Here is a 19,605-nt window from a genome sequence, read left to right as displayed (position 1 = left end):
GATCCACCTCTTTCAGGCAGAGCCACGGCAGGAATTGCCCTCTACCCATCTCACCACATGGCACCTGGGAAGATGACATCACCCAGCAAGGCTCAACCAAGCCTGGGACTCAGGACAGCCTACAGAGTTGCCCCTGCATGGCCCCATAAGAGTCTGACAACCAATCAGAATTCAAGCTCAAATTCAAAAGCCCAGAGGGCATAAAACCCAGCATCCCTTCCCCTTTTCCCACCCCAGGACCTCAAACCATGTGATCCTGTCCACCATTAAACCATCTTTCCAAGCAGCCACCATGTTTCCAGTGTCTTTTTCCCCACTTGGAGCTGAACCCAGAAGGACGTTTCTCCCAATCGAGGATGATCTGGTGTTTCAGTTAAAAGAGGGAAGGAATTACCTGAATCCTCCATCCTCAGCTTCTTATTGCTGGGATTTTCATCGCTATCGTCATCGGACATGTCCATCTCTTCTTCTCTCCTGATCCCCATCAGCTGTTCGCTTTGAGCGTTCCTGAGTTCCTAAACACAAGCAAAACGACAAAACCCAAAAACTTACTTCATTAGTCCTGGCTGAAGCGAAATCTTAGTTCCTGAAGTCGATTGGCTCCCTTGGAAAGTTGCTATCTACCATTTTGTCCAGTAAATTAAAAAAAAAACACGACGTTTTGGCAGTTCTGATAATTATTAATGTCCAGTTTCAAATGTCCTGCCTTGGTGATGTTAGGTTTTAAGTTTCACACATTTGATTCTTAGGAGGGACGTGTTAAGCTACACGGGAATACTTTCGGTGGACTCTGACAAAGTTATGGTTAAAAAAAATTAAGAGCTTCAAAGAGATAGTGATATAGATGATAGATGATAGATAGATAGATAGATAGATAGATAGATAGATAGATAGATAGATAGATAGATAGATAAATGATAGATAGATAGATAGATAGATAGATAGATGATAGATGATAGATAGATAGATAGATAGATAGATAGATAGATAGATAGATAGATGATAGATAGATAGATAGATAGATAGATAGATAGATAGATAGATGATAGATAGATAGATAGATAGATAGATAGATAAATGATAGATAGATAGATAGATAGATAGATAGATGATAGATGATAGATAGATAGATAGATAGATAGATAGATAGATAGATAGATAGTGAGTGAGTTAGGAAAAATAATCTATATTAGGGGATGTCATTCATCTGATTATTGTACTCTGGGGCCCTTGGTGCTCTCTGAGCTGGGTGGTTTTCTTGCAGGTGTTTTATTACCCAACTAGGTGACATTATCAGAGCTAGAAAGGAGTGGGGCTTGTGGTAGAGGAGGAGGAGGAGGAAGAGGAAGAGAAGAAAGGATAGGAGGACTGTGGGGCCCTTGGTGCTCTCTGAGTTTGTTGTTTGGGTTTTTTTCTTGCAGATGTTTCATTCAACTAGGTAACATCATCAGTGATAAGAAGGGAGAGTGGGGTTTGCTCTGTTTATATACTACGTTTATTTAAACAGTGTTGGTGGTGGAAATGTACTTGGTTAAAGTTTGATTGTTTGTCTTAGTTTACAGTTCCTTGTTTGGGATATTGTTTACTGCTTGATTGTAGTATTAATCTTGGTGTTAATCTCAGTTTATCTGGGTGTTGATTGCTGGCAAAGAGGTACTATTTTTGATTGTCTCAAGAAGAAGGATTGCTGAAAATGGGTATGTCTAGTTTAACAAAAAGGACCAGGGGTGAAATAATAGCAGTCTTCCAATATCTTAGGGGTTGCCACAAAGAAGAGGGAGTCAAACTATGCTCCAAAAGCACCTGAGGGCAGGACAAGAAGGAATGGGTGGAAACTAATCAAGGAGAGAAGCAACTTAGAACTGAGGAGAAACTTCCTAACAGTGAGGACAATTAATCAGTGGGACAGCTTCCCTCCAGAAGTTGCGGGTACTCCATCACTGGAAGTTTTAAAGAAGAGATTGGACAACCATTTGACTGATAGTATCAGGTTTCCTGCCTGAAAAAAATGGTTGGACTAGAAGACCTCCAATGTCCCTTCCAATTCTGTCATTCTCTTCTGCTATTCTTTTGAATGGTATGTAGATATTGCTTATCTCTATGTGTCTGTCGATGGCCAATTTGTCAGTATGATGGGCTTCCAGGAATATTCTAGCATTTTTGGACTTAGCTTGGTCTAGGATCCTCACAGTTTTCCAGTTGAAACTATGATTAAGTAGAGGTAACTATTCTACTATATGACCTTTAAAATTTAAATGACTTTTTAAAAAAAGAGCTCCGTTTGAAAGTTGCAGCGAGAACAGTTCCTCTGTGGGATGTTTAAGGCCAAAGCGTTTGTTTCAGCTGGCCCCACTTGAAAGTGTGCATAATTTTTGAGGTAAACCCTTCCTGTTTAAGCTATGACCTTATCTATTTTTGGTGACCTTGAGGGAGAGGAGTCAGGGCCCAGCGCTCTGCAGAAAAGTGCTTCAAAAATTAGTTCATATCAGAACAAACCTGTACCTGAATTGGAGAGATAATACAATAGTAGAGTTGGAAGGGACCTTGGAGGTCTTCTAGTCCAACCCCCTGCCTAGGCAGGAAACCCTATACCGTTCCAGACAAATGGCTATCCAACATCTTCTTAAAGACTTCCAGTGTTGGGGCATTCACAACTTCTGGAGGCAACTTCTGCTCCACTGGTTAATTGTTCTCACTGTCAGGACGTTTATCCTCAGTTGTAAGTTGCTTCTCTCCTTGATTAGTTTCCACCCATTGCTTCTTGTTCTGTCCTCAGGTGCCTTGGAGAATAGTTTGACTCCCTTTGTGGCAACCTCTGAGATATTGGAAGACTGCTATCGTGTCATCCCCTAGTCCTTCTTTCTGAGATGAAGGCCTCAGGCCTTATGAAATAAATGTTGGGGATGAACAGCCAATCCTGACAGAAATAACCCAATAGGAAAGACAGCACAGGAAAGCAAATGACGAGTAAAAGGACTTCGTAAATTGAGTTTTCTCAAAACTTCTCAGAAAAGAAGGTGACATTATGGCTCCCTGTTCTGACCCAGCTTCCCAAACACGACAAAGCCGCTGATGTTTAATTAGGGATGCCGGCAGCCCCGGCAAAACGTTTTGCCTCAGGCTAACAAGTCTGTCTGGCAGGGAGATGAATAGTTGTCTGCCACATCTATTCATCTCTGCCCTCTGCCTTTTATCCCCAGAGCTCAGGTGGGGCTTGGCTAGCAGCAGTGGCTCTTCCATCCCAAGGACCGGCCCATAGATTTTCACTGTTCTCCTCTCCTCTGCCTTCTGCGCATCCGTGTGTCAGGCACTGGACCCAGCTGTTCATCCTCTTCCTCATCAGCCACTCCAGATGGCCCAGGCTCTCTCTCTCTCTCTCTCTCTCTCTCTCTCTCTCTCTCTCTCTCTCTCTCTCTCTCTGTCTCTGTCTCTGTCTCTGTCTCTGTCTCTGAGCCTGGGCCGTCCGTCAGCCCTCAAATCTGGAGGTGGCTGATGAGGAAGAGAAGGAACAGCTGGGTTCAGTGCCTGACACACGGATGCACAGAAGGCAGAGTGGAGAGCAGTGGAAATCTATGGGCCGGTCCTTGGGACGGAAGAGCCACTGCTGCTAATGAAGCCCCCCCTCTCTCTCCCCCTCCCTCCCTCCCCCCCCTCTCTCTGTGCCAACTCCATTCCCTATTCCCCCTTGGAGATCCCAGGTTGCCTTGATCCTGACCCTGATTCCCACGCCTCCTCCTCTGATTCGGCTGCTGGAGGGGCTGGTGGCTGACCGGCCACAAGACTCCCTTCCTGAACGCTGGCACAAGGAAGATTGAGAGGATTCACTTTTAGTCTAATAATACCATCGGCTGCAACACAAGGGTATACACCAGTGATAAGTGTAACACTTTTGGGTCCAGAGACAGCTAATTTTTCTATTGGAAAAAAAAAGCCAATTCCCAGGGAGGTGATATTAAATCTTTGGCAGAAGAAAGAGAAGTGACTTCTGAGGAGAAAATGTGGTTGAGGAATGTGCCATTTTATTCCTCGCAATTAATGAGGGACTCGAATAATTTGTTGGCGAGATGCATCCAGTGTTTATCAATAAATGTAATCCATTATCCTCCGGGCGTGTGAAGCCTTTAATCACAACGGAAGTGCTGAAGCTGATGGATGGAAGATTTACAAAGGAGGCCTTGGAAACTCGGGAAGTCTTCTCCCAATTATTAGGGCTATAAATCCCGTTTGCATTCCGTTCCAAAGATGTTAGGAAGTGTTTGGTGGAGGCAACAGAGAATCTAGAATGTAACAAAAGTCGTCCTTGACGTACGGCCACAATGGACAACCCATTGTGGACATTTTGGTTGCCGAGACATTGGTTACGTTGAATTTTGCCCCGTTTTACGTCCTTTCTTGCCTCCGTCGCTAAGTGAATTGCTGCAGTTAGTAACCCAGTTGTTAAGTGAATCTGACTTATCAGAAGGTCGCAAAAGGAGGATCACATGACCCCGGGACACTACAACCGTCACAAATAGGAGTCCAACTGCTGACCATGGAGATGTTGCAATGGTTGTAAGTGGGGAAGACGGTCATAAGACGCTTTTTTCAGCAACATTGTAACTTTGAACAGTCACTAAATGAACTGTTGTAAGTCGAGGACTACGTGTATACATCTAATTCCAATTTCAACTTTTTAAGAATGGTGGCAACTCTGACATGGAGACAGACCTAAATAATTGCTTGATTAGTTCATTGCAAGGGTGGACTTCTGTGTGGGAGCTCTGTGACCTAAGAGTGGGAAGAATAGAATAGAACAGAATATAGAATAACAGAGTTGGAAGGGACCTTGGAGGTCTTCTAGTCCAACCCCCTGCCTAGGCAGGAAACCCTATACCGTTCCAGACAAATGGCTATCCAACATCTTCTTAAAGACTTCCAGTGTTGGGGCATTCACAACTTCTGGAGGCAACTTCTGTTCCACTGATTAATTGTTCTCACTGTCAGAAAATTTCTCCTCAGTTTTAAGTTGCTTCTCTCCTTGATTAGTTTCCACCCATTGCTTCTTGTTCTACCCTCAGTTGCCTTGGAGAATAGTTTGACTCCCTCTTCTTTGTGGCAACCCCTGAGATATTGGAAGGCGGCTATCATGTCTCCCCTGGTCCTTCTTTTCATTAAACTAGACATACCCAGTCCCTGCAACCGTTCTTCATATGTTTTAGCCTCCAGTCCCCTCATCCTCTTTGTTGTTCTTCTCTGCACTCTTTCTAGAGTCTCCACATCTTTTTTCCCTTCTATGAAACTGACTCTTTTTTTTAATTGCATTGCAACTATCACTTTTCCATCTCTTGACATTAAACAAAAAAGCATTGTCCCCTGTGCTCTCCCTGACTATGTAATTGCATAGTCATTTCAGGAAGTCCCAAAGATGCTTTTTTTCAGGAGGCAACTGGACTTTTTGGTTTTTCTTTGAAGACGTTTCGCTTCTCATCCAAGAAGCTTCTTCAGCTCTGACTGGATGGTGGGGAAGGGAAGGATTTATACCCCTTGCAGACAGCTGGTCATTTGCATCCTTTTAGAGGGTCGTTGAGGCCACTCGGAGGATTCTCTGCATCCTCCGAGTCAGCTGAGTGGTGGAAATGGGTGTATGGAGCTTTCTTGGAACTGCTGAAAGGACTATGCTGTGGAGCTGTGCTTTCTGCAGGATGTTTTCTGCCTTTCACTGTTGAAGATTGTGGTGTCTGTGGTGTCTGCAATTCAAACTGAAGGGCAAATTATTCATGTATTCTGCAATTTTTCTGGAAATCTGTTCATCCGATTCTCTAGAAGGACGCAAATGACCAGCTGTCTGCAAGGAATATAAATCCTTCCCTTCCCCAACATCCTGTCAGAGCTGAAGAAGCTTCTTGGATGAGAAGCAAAACGTCTTCAAAGAAAAAACAAGAAAGTCCAGTTGCCTCCTAAAAAAGCACCTTTGGGACAACCATGGACTGGAGGACTGAGAATCTCCATAGATATTTAGCTATGCACTTTTGGATGGACATCCTTGGAATGGAATGGGCGTACAAACGGATTTCCAAAAAATGCAGACTACAGGAACCGTTTGTGCTTCAGTTTGAGATGCAGACAACACAGACACCACAACAGCCGGTGCCTATCTTCAACAGTGAAAGGACACAGGGCAGAAAACATCCCACAGAAAGCACAGCTCCACAGCATGGTCCTTTCAGCAGTTCCAAGAAGTCTCCACACACCCATTTCCACCACTCAGGTGACCCTGAGGACACAGATAAGCCTCCAAGTGGCCTCAACGACTCTCCCAAAAGGATGCAAATGACAAGCTGTCTGCAAGGAATATAAATCCTTCCATCCTCCACCCTTCAGTCAGAACTGGAAGAAGCTTCTTGCATGAGAAGTAAAACCTCTTCAAAGAAAAAAATACAAGAAAGTCCAGTTGCCTCTTGGGGAAAAAAAAAAGCACCTTTGGGACAACCTTGACCTGGATGACAGAGAATCTCCATAGACATTCCAGGAGGTATTTCATGAAGCAGAGTTTCTTTCGTGTTTTCAAAAGGAAGCCTCATATTCTCCTGCATCCCTAAAGAGGCCACACAGTTTGGATTTCTTATTAACATGTGCAAATCAATAAAGCAACCCAATTTACCCTGCTACACAAATTTCCGACAACTTCCTAAGCATGAAAATCAAGGACATTTGCATTCAGGCCGCAGCGTTTTGAAAGCCACAAATCAGCATAAAGTCGCCTTCTTTAACCTAACACCTTCCTGGATTCCCCCCCCCCCCCTGCAATCCCACTTTTATTTATTTTTATTTTTTATCTAATTTTATTTTTAAAAATCATTCCCACCTTAATTATTCTTACAAATAACTCAACATATTCAACATACCTTCTTCCTCCTATTTTCACCATGCCAACCCTTTATGATGGGTTGGGTTGGGTTGGAGAGAGAGAGGGAGAGGGAGAGGGAGAGGGAGAGGGAGAGAGAGAGAGAGAGAGAGAGAGAGAGAGAGAGAGAGAGAGAGAGAGAGAGAGAGAGAGAGACCCAAAGTCACCCAGCTGGCTGTAAAATGGGACTAGAACTCTCAGTTTGGGGCAATTGGCCCCAAATCACCCAGATGTCTCTTGTGCTTAAGGTAGGACTAGAACTCACCACCCCTAATGCCCTGTCGGAGTCTGAATCTGCGGGGGAAGATGAGCTGGAGCAGGAGCTGACAGAGATGGAGAGGCTTGCTCCGTTGGCCTTGGAGGAAACTGGGCAGAGTCAGTCCAGGCAAGGCTTTTCTGAATTAGTAAAGGCAGGCAGGGAGAGCTCAGGAGAAGAGCAAGGAGAACCCCCTCCTGATCCAAGAGCACGGAGGGAAGAGAGAAGGTGAGAACAACGCAGTCTGAGCCGCCCATGAGGGAAGAGAGTGCCCCTCCCCCTTTCACAAGGCACATCTGGGGACTGAGATGTCAGGAGGTGCCAGTGGGGGGGGGGGGGGCATTTGTTGAGAACAAGTGTTGAATCTGTGGAGCCTCGTGTGCACTTTCCAAAGCCTGGAGATTGCTGTACTCTGCCTTGTGAGGCTTCCCAGTTTGCCTCCTTTACTGAACTTCTGGCTCTGCTTACTGTTTAGCTAACCTGGCTTATTGGACTGCTGGCCCTGGTTGCTGTCTGGTTAACCTGGCTTACTGGACTACTTGCAGCCAGAAGCTTCTGAAGGTGCACGTGAGAGCTTTGCTCCAGGACTTGTAGTGCATGTGGGGACGTTTGTGGGTACAGTTGGAGCCATAAAGGGGAGTTAGACCTCTTCTCTGGCTGTGTTGCTTTAGTGCCACGCCCTGGGTCATCACACCTAGGGATTGGCCCAAAGTCACCGTAGACTTCATGCTAAGGTGGGATTAGAACAGTGGTGGGATGCGACTGGTATGCCCCGGTATGGGCATACCGGTACCTGCCGGGAGCACCAGGTACCGTTCCGGTAAGGTTTTCCAGAGGGCCCACCCGCCCGTCCGCATTCCTTACCGGTATTTGAGGTTTTGGGGGCTTCCACGCACGTGATGCTCCGCTGAGCAGCTGGAGTGTCATGGGGGGTAAGTACACATGTGCATGCTGCATGCATTCATGTGGTGGATGCCTGGCCCTGTGCACCCACCACTGGACTAGAACTCTCAGTCTCCTGATGATTGGCCCAAAGTCACCCAGCTGGCTTTCGTGCTAAGGTGGGACTAGAACTCTCAGTCTCCTACTGATCAGACCCAAATCAACGCAGCTGGCTCTTGTACCTAAGGTGGGACTAGAACTCACCATCTCCCAGTTTCTAGCCTTCAAATCAGAGAGAGAGAGAGAGAGAGTGGATGGGACTTGGGAGCAGTGGATGGGTAGGATAGGCGCCTTGTTTTTGAAAGAGAACTTTTTTTTTTCCTTACAGCTTTATTACTTTTAAAAAAACGAGAAGCGAGGGACCGGGGAATTAGCCATCGTTAAAAATTCAAGGATGGTTTGCAGGAAAGAAAAACAGAACGCCTTGAACGCATCGTGGCATATTAAATATTTAAGTGTTAAGAAATTAATTCCCATCCTGAATATTTTCAATCGTGTGTGTGTGTTTCAGATAAATTTCAGTGTTAATGGATATATATTCAATATTAGGAAAATAGCAGCCTGGTTAATAAAAAAAAAACCTCCTTTGGCTTCTTATTTTATTTTTTTGGCATTCAGGTGTATTCATTTATGAATAACCCCAGAAAACATCGTACATCTTCTACGTTGTAATAGGCCGTGATAATAAAAGCTTATTTATTTTTAATTCATGCAGTTATCGCATCCAACGGTTTCCTTATTCAATCAATTATTTATTTATTCAGGGCACTCCAACGGCCCCTCCAGGATTTGGACTTCAGCACAATTTTATCTTGGAAGCATGCAACGCCATTCTTATAAAGCAAGAGACACAATAATTCCATAAAGAACTCTTACCTCCGCACAGCATTTGGGTTGTTAGGCAAGGAAACAAGAAAAGGACTGGGCTGTTAACAAGGCACCAAGAGGACACTCCGAAAACGGAGGCATCGCCTGGCAGCATGTTTTGTTTTATTTATTTATTTATTTTAGGAAAGAAAATCAAGATGAAGGGCTGGGACAAGGAAACGGGTCTTATTTCCTTTACAACAAAAACCACAGTGTGATGCACACCAGGTTAATGTTGGGGGGGGGGGCTAAAAAAGCATATGCACCTCCCTCCCTCCCTCCCTCTCTCTCTCTCTCTAATATGCCTTTCTGTTTCTCTATCATCAATCTATTCATTTGTCAACCAATCATCTCTCTCTTTTTCATTGTTTGTTTGTCTGTCTCTCTAATATGTCTTTCTGTTTCTATTATCTATTATCTATCCATCTTTTATGGATGGAGCATCTATCTATCCATCCATCCATCCATCCATCCATCCATCATCTATCATTTTATAATCTATCAGGTCTGCCTATGTTTATCCATTCTACCTACCTACTTACCCCCCCCTCTCTCTCGTCTTTCTGTTTCTATCATCTATTATCTATCCATCTTTTATGGATGGAGCATCTATCTATCTATCCATCCATCCATCCATCCATCCATCCATCCATCCATCCATCCATCATCTATCATTTTATAATCTATCAGGTCTGCCTATGTTTATCCATTCTACTTACCTACCTACCTACCTACCTACCTACCTACCTACCTACCTACCTACCTACCTACCTACCTTCTCTCTCTCTCTCTCTCTCTCTCTCTCTCATCTTTCTGTTTATATCATCTATCATCTATTATCTATCCATCTTTTATGGATGGAGCATCTATCTATCTATCTATCTATCTATCATCTATCTATCTATCTATCTATCTATCTATCTATCTATCCATCATCTATCATCTTATAATCTATCATGTCTGTCTATGTTTATCCATTCTATCTACCTACCTACCTACCTACCTACCTACCTACCTACCTACCTACCCTCTCTCTTTCTCTCTCTCTCTCTCTCTCTCTCTCTCTCTCTCGTCTTTCTGTTTCTATCATCTATTATCTATCCATCTTTTATGTATGGAGCATCTATCTATCTATCTATCTATCTATCTATCTATCTATCTATCCATCCATCCATCCATCCATCCATCCATCCATCCATCCATCATCTATCATCTTATAATCTATCATGTCTGTCTATGTTTATCCATTCTATCTACCTACCTACCTACCTACCTACCTACCTACCTACCCCCCCCCTCTCTCTCTCTCTCTCTCTCGTCTTTCTGTTTCTATCATCTATTATCTATCCATCTTTTATGTATGGAGCATCTATCTATCTATCTATCTATCTATCTATCTATCTATCTATCTATCTATCTATCTATCTATCTATCTATCTATCCATCCATCCATCCATCCATCCATCATCTATCATCTTATAATCTATCATGTCTGTCTATGTTTATCCATTCTATCTACCTACCTACCTACTTTCTCTCTCTCATTCTCTCTCTCACCAGTGAAGGACCTAAGAGAGACAGTGATAGTCGTGCTTGCCTCTCAGCTGAAAGAACCCCTGGTACGTAACTCGGGGTTTCAGTCCATGCCAACCCTTTATCCATGGGAAGGGTGTAGCTGTTGCACACATTGACAAAGTGCCCTGATCCCAAGAACCATCGTTCAGACATGGTATTAAGCCTGATGCATGGATCACAACACAAGCCAAGCCACAACTAAGCCACAGCCAGAATGCAGGAAATCATCGACATGCAGAGCACATGAATCCAAGAAAATGAATCGAGACACATTTGCATAATATGATCAATAAATTAAACATGTAGGGAATTCTCTCTCTCTCTCTCATTCTCTCTCTCTCTGATTTTCTCTCCTTCTCTCTCTCCTTCTCTATCTCTTTCTCTCTCTCTCATTCTCTCTCTCTCTCATTCTCTCTCTCTCTCATTCTCTCTCTCTCTCTCTCTGGTTTTTTCTCCTCTCTCTCCTTCTCTCTCTCTTTCTCTCTCTCTCTCTCTCTCTCTCTCTCTCTCTCTCTCTCTCTCATTCTCTCTCTTTCACTCTCTCATTCTCTCTCTCTCCCGCTCTCAAAAGGGATGTAGGAAAAACAATTCTTCTTCCTTGATTTCTCATCATGCACATGCATTGAACAAAATCCAGATGTTCAGGCTGGATTGAATTTGATTTTTCCCTTCTTTCGTCCTTCCACTTGCCCAAATCTCCCTGCTTCTGGTTCTCCTCTATTGCTAGGCATAACCAAGTATTTATACTCAGGATGTATCTCCTTGGTGGTCCTGGCTACCACACCTATTTGCAAGGAAGCCAACAGGTATGGCTAAGTAGAACAGGTAGAGATTTTGCTCTGAGGAGAGCAAGTTAGCAACTAGGACAAACCAGGTGGTATGATTCTGAGTCCCCTCCTTCTGTCCGATACCTTCTGCCCTATCACTGGTCTCTCCAGATTGGGCATCAAATGGACAAGATAGGAGATGAGCACTGAATTGCTAAGTCTGTTGCATTTTGTACCAGCTTCACCTAGAAGTTCAAAAAAGGTCTGGTTCACCACAGTGCTTTATCTACCATCCTTCAGGTGATGTTCCTTTCATGCAGGTGTCCCAAAGGTGCTTTTTCAGGAGGCAACTGGACTTTCTGGTTTTTCCTCGAAAATGTTTTGCTTCTCATCCAAGAAACTTCTTCAGCTCTGACTGGATGGTGGGGAATGGAAGGGTTTACATTCCTTGCAGACAGCTGGTCATTTGCATCCTTTTTTGGGGTTGTTGAGGTCACCTGGGGGTTTATCTGTGTCCTCAGGGTCACCTGTCAGAGGAATACCCTTCGAATGCTGTGGGAGTATGAATGGATTTCCAGACAAATTGCAGACTGCAGCATTCAGGTGACTCCCAAGGGCACAGATAAACCTCCAAGTGGCCTCAACGGCTCCCAGAAAGAGCGCTAACAACCAGACGCCAGGAATTTAATAAATTCGACTGCAAGGAATATAAATCCTTCTATTCTCCCTCATTCAGTCAGAATTGAAGAAGCTTCTTGGATGAGAAGTGAAACGTTTTCAAGCAAAATAAGAAAGTCCAGATACCCTTTGAAAGAAGTACATTATTTAATGTTCTTTTTTAAATAAATGAGGCCAGGAAGCTGTCATAATTTAACGAGGACTTCCTTTCCCACTTCTGCAGGACCGTAGGTGAATCTGAGCTCTTATTAGGATGAGGAAGTAGTTTTTTTCTACTATCTGGGTTCAAGAAAAACTTTGTAGCTCCTTGCTATCACTGCATCAATAAAAAAAAATCTTATCCTTGATAGGACTCAAAAGATTAAAAATGTGGAATTCTGACTGCACAGTGTCCTATTTTACAAAGTTTGGATTGTGGACCATTAAAAAACATTCCCCATTTACTTTGTCCAAAGTCAAGTTGGAAAAATGACCATGCCTGTCCTAAGCTAATACTAATGAAATAAGAAATCTGGATTTCCAATATCTCCTTAGCGGTTACGTTGCTAGGAATATTTATGATGAAGATGATTGTTCTGAAACAAATCTGCTTTGTCCAATAGTTTCCTCCACTTTTGGACAATATTGTGATGAATTAAATTCATTTTGGAATTCATTCACTCCAGGACTACGACTTAAATGCTAAGGCGACTTTGCTAATTCTCTCCATTAGCTGTTTTAGTGGAAGGGATATTGTCCCCCGAGAGTTTCAGCTGTATAAACCGTTGCAGGGACTCTGGAAACAATCCTTAATTACTTTTACACACAACAATTGCAGCAATTGAAAGACTGCTGAACAAAGCACAATCCACCACAGGCCCCTTTGCATTTCCCTCCGCCCCCACAACTTGGTCCAAGGCTGTGAAATGACGGATAAAAACAGAAAAGGAAAAATTCACCCACCTCGGAGTGCTTGCGCCAAATATCTAGGTTCTTCCGTTGAGCTTTGGAGAAATGGTCCCAAGCTTTTTGCCGGGCGGAGGCGTTGAAAACGGCCACAATCTGCTCAACTTTGGTGAACAAGGAAGTCAAACAAGACAAGCAATTTATGTTGTGAGCACTAAAGGAAAGCCAAGTAAAGACACGGGGAGTCCTGCGGATGACGTCACTGCTGGGATGACCTCATCCGCGGCCTCCGATCGCGTGTCTTTTCTGTACTTACATTTCAGAGCTGTTGGAGGTCTCCTCCTTCAAGTGTCTGCTCACATCTTTAGTCTATAACCGGTTGCGCCCTGATTACCCACAGATTTGCATGCAGTTAATGGCTTCTCCAGTTATTGTTACAGTCCTGACTTGTATGCATGAGATGCTAAGTTAGAGGTGAAGCTATAGGAAACTCCAATTTGTAGCTTCTAAAGCTGTAATTCTAGAACCTGGAAGAACTTTGTTGCCACTTTGAATGTACACTAATCGGCCTATGTTAAAGTGAAATTTGGTGGCATACAGATCTCAAAGAGTACACCTCCAATATACACTATATAAATGACAAAATAAATAAATAAATACAAAATTATGCATATACCCACATATATTCTATGACACAGAGAAACAACACAGTCTAGTTCAGATGTGTACATGTCCATGGGAAGAAAAACAAATCTTGGGAGTTTTTTGGACGGATGGCCTAGGCTTTACAGAAGTCCTGCCATAAATACTTCGAAACCTCCTCTGAGGGGGGGAGCAACAGAAACAGAGTGTGAAGTGGGTGTGTGGGATCTCTCACAATCCTTCAAGCTCTAAGTACTTAGCATTTATAAGCAGGGTCCTGAATAATGGGAAGTGAGCTTTTTTATAATTGTCTCCACTGTCCTCACCACTCTCTGTGGGAGTTTTCTATCTGAGGCACTGAGGGATGCATTTTGTTAAACCACTCTTAATTGTGCCTCTGTAAAAAGTGGCCAGGACAGAAGGAGAAAAATGTACTCTCCTCATCTGATGCAGGATTAGTGCATACTTCACTAAGGATGACATGTTGACAGGCCAGTTCAGATTGTTAAGGTGGATACTTAATACTATTAAGTATTAACAGTATTAATACTGTTGCATCCCTGATACTGAGTGTAGTATGACTATGCCAGCTGTTTATTTTACCTAAGAACATGCCCCAGTTGACTTACTGGGACTTATTTTTTAGTAGACACGTATAAGATTATACTCTTATTGAAAGTGTTAAGGAAATTCCCAAGTTGGAACTTGAGTTAATCTAAAGAAGATGGCACCATTTATTTACCTATCCTTTTAAATGAAGACTTCTCTGTTCATCTCCCTTGTGGGCCAATGTCTTCCACAAAACATTTTAAGTCTGCTTATCCCTCGTATTTGCAAACTGCAGATCTACAGTATTAAAGTGAACTTGTGATTTTTACAGACCCACCGAAATTTAAATATGTATATTGCTAATTTACATAAGAAACATGAGAGATATTAGAAGCCCAAAAGATATCTGCAATTCAAATCGTATTCCTTTCTTCAGTTCTTTATTCTAATATTTCTCTTTCTCTCTCACTCTCTCTCTCTCTTTCAGACATTACATTTTCAAGTCAAAAGATAACATTTGAGGTCGCCAAGCAATTGCAAATGAAATGTCACTCAGGCCTTAAAAGTAACTAAAATAAAAATATTGCAAATCAAATTCTGGAGTTTCACAGTTGACAGATTCACACAATAGCAGCAAACAGTGACAGTTAATTCAGAAAACATATGTATTTCATTTTGGCGAAGGGATTCTCATATTTGCAAATCTAAGAGAAACTCCTCTCTGGAAAATGAATTATCCCCTCTACACACCATGGTTTGTGTTATTGCTGCAGAAGTAATTTTTTTTTAATCTTCCCCACCGTTTTTAATTATGATCCGATAAGCCTTTATGGAAAGCTCTGCCTCTGTGTTGATTTAAGAAGGTTATTCTGGATTTAACTGAATATCTTCTGCTCGACCTGCGGATTGTCCATTTTGAATTTTACAAACGGAGTTTTGCAAACTGTTTTACAAAATTTACAGATGTGCAGTGTGCAATTTGAAGTTTACAAACCGATTGTGCAATTTATTTATTTATTGTGCAAAACATTTATTTATTTATTGTGCAAAATACAACTTCAGCAACAGAGTAGTCAACGCCTGGAATGCTCTACCCGACTGTTGTTACATCCTCAAACCTCCACAGTTTCCATCTCAAACTGTCTACTGTGGACCTCACCCCATTCCTAAGAGGTCCATAAAAGGGGCGTGCATAAGCGCACCAGTGCGCTTACTGTCCCTGTCCTACTCTCCCCATTTAATCGTACCCATTTCCTTTGTTCATGTCCATGTTCATACTTATATCTGTTATCCTGTACATGTTTGACAAACTAATAATAAAATAAAGTATATAGAGTGAAAAAAAATTGAATTTTACAAATTGAATTTTGCAAGCTGTTTTACAAATTTTACAAACTTGGACTATGGATTGTGCAACTTGAATTTTACGAACTGATTGTGCAATGCCCAAACTAGGTTCTTAATACTGATTGCTGACTTCTGATTTCCCAAAGTATAATCCCCCCCCCCCTCTTTGGAACTGCTGCACTGAACAGTCACTACTTGTGTAACATTGAAGTTTGTGCCTCGGCTAAAGTTTAAAGCCTGCTTAGATTTAAACTGGTCTCCCTGCAGCCATGTTGCTAAAATCTCATCTTTTTTCCTGCTGACTTCACTATCTGTCTGTCAAAAAGCAGGTTCCTAAGTAATCAAAATTGACAATTATCTACTATAGGAATTCCCACCAACATCAGACCTGCAAAACAAATCTCTATGACAATTTCTCCTTTTATACAGATGGAATTGGTTCTACTATGATTGAAAGTATATCTGCAACAAAGATAAAAAGGTAAAAGTTCCCCTCACACATATGTGCTAGTCGTTCCTAACTCTAGGGGGCGGTGCTCATCTGCATTTCAAAGCCGAAGAGCCAGCACTGTCCAAAGACATCTCCGTGGTCATGTGGCCAGCATGACTCAATGCTGAAGGCGCACGGAACGCTGTTCCCTTCCCACCAAAGGTGGTCCCTATTTTTCTACTTGCATTTTTTTTACATGCTTTCGAACTGCAGAAGCTGGGACAAGTAATGGAGCTCACTCTGTTACACGTCGCTAGGGATTCGAACGCCAAACTGCTGCCTTTTCTGATTGAATTCCATCCCTATAAAAAGGAGAAATTGTCATCCAGACTTATTTTATAGAGCTGGTAATTGTAGAATTTCCAACCTTCAAAATGCCACCAGCTTGTTCCCAAGAACTGGGCTGCTGGATAACTTTTTTATAACTTTAGTGTTTTGAACGCATCCCTGGAAAGATCTTATCATTATATAGTTTTCAACCAAAATATAAAACAATGGCTTTCAGTGTAGTATACCCAAGGTATATGCAAAATGTAATGTAATAAAATTTCCTGACAATGAGAACAATTAACCAGTGGAACAACTTGCCTCCAGAACTTGTGAATGCTCCAACACTGGAGGTTTTTAAGAAGAGGTTGGACAGCCATTTGTCTGAAATGGTGTAGGGTCTCCTGCTTGAGCAGGGGGTTGGACTAGAAGACCTCCAAAGTCCCTTTCAGCTCTGTCATTCTATTATCTGCCCATCCATTCCTCTCAATGCCCTGCATCACATCACAGCTAATCCTAGGTACGGTGAATCCAACTGCTAAATGATATTCCAATTTGCATGTTCTTATGATTCAGGTTTTGTATTTCATAACCTTATTAAATTAATTGGAATAAGAATAGGAAACCATGAAAGGGTTATCACGAAGGAATCTATTTTATTAACAATGTAATTTAGATTCTAATCATTCTTCTGTTGCACCTATTACGAGGGCAAAGAGCACTGAACGTAATCAACAGCCTGGGTATAATTAATTAGTGGCAGAAGGCTCTAGAAGAACATTTTCTTGAAGATGTGAGAAAAAAGGTGCACTGCTATTTTAAGGGGGTGTCTATTAAATTTGGAAGCTCTTGAACTTTGGAAGGTCTGGCTAGGAAAATGATTTCTAGACGTTCTAACTGCAGGTCTTGGCCATCTTCTGCTGGCTTCCTGGTTGGATTTGCTTGTTGGAAGCCAGTGGGTACCAATTTAGATAAGCAATCAACCAGCCAGCAAACAACAGCCAAATCAAGGAACTAAAAAGAAGAAAACTCCTGCCAATACTGACTGGGCAAACCACAGAGAGCAAACTCCACTCCCTTCTAGCACTGATGATGTTATCTAGTTGGGTAATGAAATGTCTGCAAGAAAACAACTAAGCTCAGAGAGCCCCAAGGACCCCACAGTCCCCCCCCCCTCCTCTCTACAAATCCACTCTCCTTCTAGCACTGATGATGATACCTACTTGGGTAATGAAATGTCTGCAAGAAAACAATCAACCTCAGAGTGCACCAAAGACCCCACAGTCTTCCTCCTCCTCTTTAAGTAAAGGTAAAGGTTCCTCTCGTACATATGTGCTAGTCATTCATGACTCTAGGGGGCGGTGCTCATCTCCGTTTCAAAGCCAAAGAGCCAACGCTGTCCGAAGACGTGTCCGTGGTCATGTGGCCGGCATGACTCCATGGCAAAGACACACAGAATGCCGTTATCTTCCCACCAAAGGTGGTTCCTATTTTTCTACTTGCATTTTTACCTGCTTTCGAATTGCTAGGTTGGCAGAAGCTGGGACAAGTCACGGGAGCTCACTCTGTTATGCGGCACTAGGGATTCGAACTGCCGACATTTCTGACAAGTCAGCATCTTGGCCACCGAGCCACTGCGTCCGCTTTGCAAATCCCTAAAAGGGACTTGTGGTTTTTCACACTTACAATCCTTGCAGCAGCCCAGTGGTCAGGTGATCAAAATTCAGACGCTTGGCAACTGACTTATACTTATGACGGTTGCCGAGTCCCAGGGTCACATGATCCCCTTCTGCAACTTCCTGACAAGCAAAGTCAACGGGGAAGCCGGATTCATTTAACAACCGTGTTACTCACTTAACAAACGCAATGATCCGCTTCACAAGAAAAATAATAAAATGGGACAAAACTCACTTAAGCAACATTTTACTTAGCAACAAAAATGTTGGGCTCAGTTGTGGTCATAACTTAAGGACCAAGTGCAATGGCAAGGAAGGATGAGACGTAGCCTCAACATTTCCAAAGTTTAAATTAGGAGTGGGTCATGATGGCTGAGATAAAGTAGTATAAAATTTTCAGTGACGGGGTTCAAAATCTTTTACTACCGGTTCTGTGGGCGTGGCTTGCTGGGCGTGGCAGCGGAAGGATACTGCAAAATCTCCATTCCCTCCCAATCAGTTGGGACTCGGGAGGCAGAGAAGAGATGGGGGCAGGTTCAGTCAGAGGTGGCATTTGCCGGTTCTGCAAACTACTCAAAATTTCTGCTACTGGGTCTCCAGAACCGGTCAGAACCTGCTGAATACCCACCTCTGTACATCTTTTCTCTCAAGCTCATTTGGGGGTTTCTACATGTAGAATTTCTACGTTTTCTGAGCTTGTGTCTTCCCTGCAATTTTTGCGGAGACATCAAAAGATCATTTCACAATATTCTACTTCTTTCTTCTCCCGTTGACAGTCCACTCCTAAAGATTAAAAATGTGACACCTTTTGTCTTTTTCTCAGCTGCTGTTTTCCTAACTGGGTTGGGGTTTCAAAGCATTTTATCAAGGGAGGCTGTTGATCTACTTTTCTTTGCCATAAAAAAAGGGGGACAAATATAAAATTGCAACCAAGTTTCCTGATTGCAACCCAGGCCTAATGCTTCTTACAAAGCTGCAGTTGATCGGCCACATATGACAGAAGGACCCTACAATAAGCACAATTAAATATTCATCAGCAAACATCTGCGGATTTATCTCCTGTCATATGAAATTTTCATTAACCAGATGCAACATTTTGTCTTGTCAATAAGTAAAAGACTGAAAATCATTTTTTTTAAAGTTATACACCACGGATGAAAGAAGAAATGTGTGGAGGGAGGGAAGGAGGGAGGATGGGTAGAAGGATGGATAGGTGGACAGATGGACAGATGGGTGGGTGGGTGGGTGGGTGGACAGATGGACGGACAGAGACGGATGGGTGAGTGGGATGGAAGGTGAGTGGGTAGATGGATAGATGGGTGGGTGGATGGGTGGGTGGATGGACGGACAGACGAATGGATGGATGAGTGGGTTGATGGGTGGGTGGGAATGTGGGTGGGATGGAAAGTGAGTGGGTAGATAGACGGATGGATGGGTGGGTGGGTAGAAAGGTGGGTGGGTGGATGGATGGATGGACAGACAGATGGATGGGTGAGTGGGTGGATGGGTGGAATGGAAGGTGTGTGGGTGTGCGGATGGATGGACAGACAGATGGATGGGTGAGTGGGTGGGTGGGAAGGTGGGTGGGATGGAAAGTGGGTAGGTAGATAGATGAATGGATAGGTGGGTGGGTGGGTGGGTGGGTGGACAGATGGATGGATGGACAGACAGGTGAGTGGGTGGATGAGTGGGATGAAAGGTGAGTTGGTGGACGGATGGACAGATGGATGGGTGGTTGAGTGGGATGGAAGGTGGGTGTGTGGATGGATGGATGGGTGGAT

At 43.1% G+C, this 19,605-nt stretch overlaps 3 protein-coding genes across 6 annotated transcripts in view; 1 reads left to right on the top strand and 2 right to left on the bottom strand.

The window, feature by feature from the left end:
• The window catches only part of EPSTI1 (epithelial stromal interaction 1), a 577,346-nt gene that overhangs the window by 150,711 nt on the left and 407,030 nt on the right, over window positions 1–19,605 (bottom strand). The window lies entirely within an intron of this gene.
• Window positions 1–19,605, top strand: part of LACC1 (laccase domain containing 1) — a 384,759-nt gene that overhangs the window by 35,093 nt on the left and 330,061 nt on the right. The gene's annotated exons all lie outside the window — the stretch shown is intronic.
• ENOX1 (ecto-NOX disulfide-thiol exchanger 1) overlaps window positions 1–19,605 on the bottom strand; it is a 367,889-nt gene that overhangs the window by 60,755 nt on the left and 287,529 nt on the right. For all 4 annotated transcript variants that reach the window (XM_081947904.1, XM_081947907.1, XM_081947905.1 and 1 more), the window contains 2 exons: window positions 12,911–13,017; window positions 395–515 (listed from right to left, as the gene is read on the bottom strand). In XM_081947904.1, coding sequence (XP_081804030.1) covers window positions 395–515; window positions 12,911–13,017 — 228 coding nt within the window. The remainder of the gene's footprint in view (window positions 1–394; window positions 516–12,910; window positions 13,018–19,605) is intronic.

Source organism: Natrix helvetica (genome assembly GCF_964273705.1).
Source record: "Natrix helvetica genome assembly, chromosome: 3".
Classification (NCBI taxonomy): Eukaryota; Metazoa; Chordata; class Lepidosauria; order Squamata; family Natricidae; genus Natrix; species Natrix helvetica.
Note: the sequence above shows the minus strand (reverse complement) of the source record. Positions and strands in the feature narration are given on the sequence as shown.